General features: G+C 38.9%; 1 protein-coding gene and 1 long non-coding RNA gene across 2 annotated transcripts in view; one reads left to right on the top strand and one right to left on the bottom strand.

The window, feature by feature from the left end:
- LOC113806261 (uncharacterized) overlaps window positions 1–5,000 on the bottom strand; it is a 12,279-nt gene that overhangs the window by 2,849 nt on the left and 4,430 nt on the right. The window contains exons 3-10 of the mRNA XM_027357376.2: window positions 4,950–5,000; window positions 2,827–2,947; window positions 2,077–2,267; window positions 1,613–1,708; window positions 1,175–1,326; window positions 804–1,002; window positions 424–624; window positions 1–71 (exon numbers count right to left, since the gene is read on the bottom strand). The exon at window positions 1–71 is cut by the window's left edge and continues 144 nt beyond it; the exon at window positions 4,950–5,000 is cut by the window's right edge and continues 64 nt beyond it. Coding sequence (XP_027213177.2) covers window positions 1–71; window positions 424–624; window positions 804–1,002; window positions 1,175–1,326; window positions 1,613–1,708; window positions 2,077–2,267; window positions 2,827–2,947; window positions 4,950–5,000 — 1,082 coding nt within the window. The remainder of the gene's footprint in view (window positions 72–423; window positions 625–803; window positions 1,003–1,174; window positions 1,327–1,612; window positions 1,709–2,076; window positions 2,268–2,826; window positions 2,948–4,949) is intronic.
- On the top strand, window positions 886–1,519 carry LOC138862994 (uncharacterized). The gene is made up of 2 exons (XR_011398781.1): window positions 886–1,021; window positions 1,168–1,519. It is a non-coding gene; the product is annotated as an uncharacterized lncRNA (long non-coding RNA).

Here is a 5,000-nt window from a genome sequence, read left to right as displayed (position 1 = left end):
TTCTCCTTGATTATCTGCTGGCCATCACCCACACACATGGCTAGGCACTGGATACTCTCGACTCCATCTTGCTGTGGTGGAAGAAAAATTTAAAAAGTGGTGGTAATAATGATACAAATAATATGTACTGTAAATGGATAAGATTTTCAAAAACAATGTGCAAATATATGTTTCCTTCTATTTTTTGGTACATGCTCAACAAATGTGCCAATAATTAATGAGGCTGAATCACTCTTAATGGAGCTTGAAACACCTCATCAAAATTAAATCTAATAGCAAAATATGACAATAAAACAAATCACAAAATATCAACTAAAATCACTGAAGTATCGATAAAATAACAAACTATAAAACCCATTATTTTCAAGAAACTCCAAACATACCCCATAAACTCAAACACTAAGCACAAAATATGAAACTAACGACTTCCTTGTTGAAGCTGATGATCTGAGCGTGTTTGGCCCGCAGAGCATCCCTCGCCTTCTCTGCAGCATTGGCTCTTTCCTGCACAGACACCGTCAACTGCTCGGCACAGCTGGCAGCGGCTCTCTCGCCAAATGCACTGATGCTCTCGCTCGCAACATTTATTACAGCAGCTGCAACGCCATCTTCTGTGTAGGTTTTCTTATAAAGAGGAAGAATACTTTTCAAAAAATGTCTTTTATAAACCCGAAAACAAACTCTCCATTATACATCGATCCATATGGAGAACAAGAAAACCAATGGAACCCGCCTGTAAATTGTTCACTCTTTAAGCTTATACGGGAGCTTAAAATCTAAGAAGAAAATCAAAACTCCCCTACCTCAGCAGCAGCGACTATATCACTCTGAAGGGTCTTGAGAGCGCGAGAGAGGGACAGCGCTGCTCGGTGGGCCTGGTGGGCTTCGACATACAGCCTGACGTGAGCCGCACTCATATGAGCCAGGAGTTCTCGCACCGACTCGATCAGACCACCAGGGTTGATGTCGTCGATGAAGGTGCCGTCCTTCTCACATTTCAATCTGTTGGAGGTTTATTACAGTATGGAATGTCTAATCTTGTAGGTTTCCTGTACCAAAATGTTACAAAACTAAATTTCACATCATACAACTCTCCCTATTGTCTCCTATATCAAAATACAGAGAAATGTCAAATCTCACAACTCTCTCTCTATTGTTTCTTTACAGAGTGTACCTAAGCATCTGTGCGTCTTTCATCAAGTCAATATTCTGGACTTGGATGTGCAGGTTCCTCGTAGCTTCCCGCACATTACTCAAGGCGGCCCCAAGCAGCATTCTGGGTTCCCAAGTTGCCATCGTATCTCCGATGTGTTCCCAGACATGTAACTTCATGTACAGAAGAACAAAAGGGAGGCTATTTTCCATATAGAAATTGGGTCATTTGAATCAATATCAGAATTTCCATTCCTACTAGTTTTCACTATCTGAAATACAGTATCTACTGGTTCATTTATAAGAAGGCTTTGACAGTTCATATTTATATTCTCACTGTCACTTATTTCAATAAATATAGTTTGTTCATTGTGTTTTTTCTACCATTCTTAACGTTCTGAAATTATCCCTTTGATGGAATTGCATCACAAAAGGATGTAGAAGCTGTTGAAGCCTTTACCTTGTGTCCGTGGATGCGATCCGGGGAGCTCAGGTGCCCTCTGATGATTGCGCGACGGAGTTCTTCTAATTCCAACAAATTTGCTTGCAGTTGTTTCTGCACAGAAAGACACAGTATAGTGTATGGTGGAAGAATTACTTTCTCATTATATAATATAATGTTTATATTATGTACTATTTTCTGAGGTACTATCTGGTATTTAGCGATTTTTAAGAGGACAATACTATGTAAGGATATTTACATGTCTGGTCTTCATTTCATGAATATATCAATGGAAATATAATAGAAAATATACTAGAATTTAGGATGGAATGTCACGCCTGTTTACAAAAGATAGCAAAACAAATCATCTCAAAATACGAAAGCTAAAATAAGAGAAGTAAAGACACTGAAAAAATCTCTCTTATCTCTCTCTGACATACAAAAAGCTGACATAACTACAGACCCACAGACTCAGACCTCACCTGCAGGTTAATATCTACAAGGGACCGGCCTTCTTCAGCACAAGGCAAATCCTCCACTAAAAGAGAGAGCTGCGTCCGCCACAGTTTGCAGTGCTCGACCTCCTTCTCTCTCTCCTCCTGAGCCACCTTCAGCAGAGCGGTCCTGCGTCGGACTTCGACCTCTCTATGGCGCACTTCCTCATTCCTCTGATCTTATGGAATTATGTATAAATGTGAATAAGAAGAGGGTTAGATCGAGCGTTCCCTTAAACTGCTAACGAGTGTAACGAGATTCAAATATACAGGATTGTTGCCATCGTGAGAGAGGGCACATTCAAGAACAATTAACAATCCTTGATATGTAACCAATACAAGATTGCAAATATCACTGTAAAATCATTGGTTCTCTGTGACACCTTCCTCGCATTTTGACACAATAACCCTTAGTCAGCTTCACAACATATATAATTTTTATCTAAAGTCACCTGATGAGTCAACAAATAAGATCAATTTTAGCAAGACGGAGTATTGTAAGTATTAGAGTTTCAGATATATTAAGGTGAAGGGGACTGTATGCAATTTATCACACTCGGAAAATTAACTTTCAGTGTGCAGAATATGTATTTGTTAATACTTTTGTTGCTTATAGCTTCTCAATCAGGGGAACAAAAACCCATTCAACTGTCCTCAATGCACAATACCCACACCCTCTTGAACTATAATTCTCCCTTTCATAAAACTAGTTTTACCATTGCATCGTAATTCACTCACTGAGCTGCTGGAGCTCCATCCTTTCCGCTGAAATATCAACCCCAGCGTCTACAATGGAGGTCTTTAGTCGCAGTCTCTCCTCTGTGGGTGATGCCGTCTCTCCTTCATCCCCAGTCAACTTCTGTAGTTAGGTGCAGAATTAGGTAAAATTATGTACACTGTAAAACAGAAAATTTTGTTTTCTGTTTAATTTCATATATGTTGTAGATTGATGCCAAATAACATCTGGAAATGGTAAATTATGACTGACTAGCTACGGGCAATAAAATTGTAGGAAAATCATGTTTCTGGAAAATGAATAGTTACACCTACTATAACAACTACGACTTCCGTTTTCATTAAATCAGATTCCCGTTCTCTTATTTCCCCTTTTTCAATCAGGAGGCAGATGTCAACACAAAGCAAGGACTAAAAGAAATCGATAACAGTGGCTGATATAATGAAAATTTATTGTTATCCGACATGTGAGGAGCGTATGTAATTGTCAGAGGCGCGTTCGAAGCAGGAAATTATCTTACAAATGTAGTTTGGAAACTCAGCAGTCCGGCACACGCAGGTCTGCCAAATTCGTGGAATGCACAATAAAAAAAATCATGAATTTAGCCCTTTCCCAAAATAGACCAGATCATATTAGGGGAAAGATGGCCAGATAGACCGTCTATGCTTGACGTAATATTTACAAAGTATAAAGATACGGAATGCTACCTTCCTCCAGGAAAAAAATGGCCACATAGTAATTAAAATAAAATACTGTCTGCTACAGGAAAAAGTCATCTTAAGTAAGAAAAGAAAGGGGAAGTACAACTGCAAGAGAGATAATTAGTGAAGCCTTAAAAAAATAATTGATGGCACAAACCGGGAAGCACTCCTGAACGAATTTAACCTTGATATACAACATTCAATTTTTTGCGAAGGCTATGAAAAAGTAGTAGAATAAAATATATCAAAACAAGTAATGGCCAAAAGTGGTTCAATGACATATGGGAGAAAACATGAAGCTCTTTTGGAGAAGGCTAAGAAGCCTCTGGCAGCGTATGAAAGGTATACATTATAGATCAGCTTCATTAACCGGTGTAGTAAGCAAGCTGTTAAAAAGGCTGCTTAGAAAACACTGGGTTATAGTACTTCAAAACACACGATATAATAGGAAATAAGCAACTTGGTTTTAGGGAAGGAAGATCATGTGTAGCAAATCTTTTATGACAGAATTTCTGAAATATTACATGAAAAACGGTTGGGTTGACTGTGTATACTTAGACTTTAAAAATGTTATTCGATAAGGTGTCTCAAGGAAGACTATCAGGGAAATTAGAAAACCTAGGTGGAGTGAAAGGCAAACTCCTCGAATGGATGACAAACTTTCTTCATGAAAGACAAATAAGGAAAGTAATTAGAGGGAAGCATTCGACATGGCGACAAGGATCTTCGTTAATGCCGATTATGCTTACTATTTTCATCAATGACTTCAGCCCAGGTAGTTATATGTTCGCAGACAACGCGGAGAAAATAGTAATAAATGGCGTCTCATCCTAATGCCTCTAACATGACATCGAGAACTGATTCACATGGAGTCGTACTTGAAAAATGGAATTCAACACCAATAAATGTTATGGTCAGGTTCGGAGAAAGTAGAAATCGTCCACTACACCAATACAAATTAAGAGATGCAGTATTAAACCCAACAGAGAATGAAAAGACCTTGGAATAATCATAAGAAGGAACCTAAGCCCAAATGATCATATAAATGAAAAGGTCCATAAAATGCTAGGGCTGATTGCCAACATATAAAGGGCATTCGTGTATGTGGACGAAGATATGGGAAAGACAGTGGAAAGTTGAAAGTAAAAAGAGACGAGAAAGATGTCGAAAAGTTCACTTTCCCAAACAGAATTGTTGAAAAAAATACTATACGATGATTTAAATATAGTAGACAGGGTCATGTGAGCTTAGCTCTTCTCCCGTATTAAAACAACTACGTAAGAACACACGCGTGCATTCACTCTCTCACTCACTCACACACATGTATGAGGGGGGGGGGGGGTGCGTATGTGCGTCTGCGCCCGTGGTTACAGTACAAATATTATTCGAGTGAACAAGATCCTTGACCTCGACCTGGTACTCACTTTCCTGAGCTTCGCATGCTTCAAATTGAGCTTTATGAGCCTGCGTTCCCC

This window comes from Penaeus vannamei, chromosome 10 (assembly GCF_042767895.1).
Source record: "Penaeus vannamei isolate JL-2024 chromosome 10, ASM4276789v1, whole genome shotgun sequence".
Taxonomy (NCBI): Eukaryota; Metazoa; Arthropoda; class Malacostraca; order Decapoda; family Penaeidae; genus Penaeus; species Penaeus vannamei.
The sequence above is the reverse complement of the archived record's forward strand: the minus strand, read 5'-3'. Positions and strand labels throughout refer to the sequence as shown.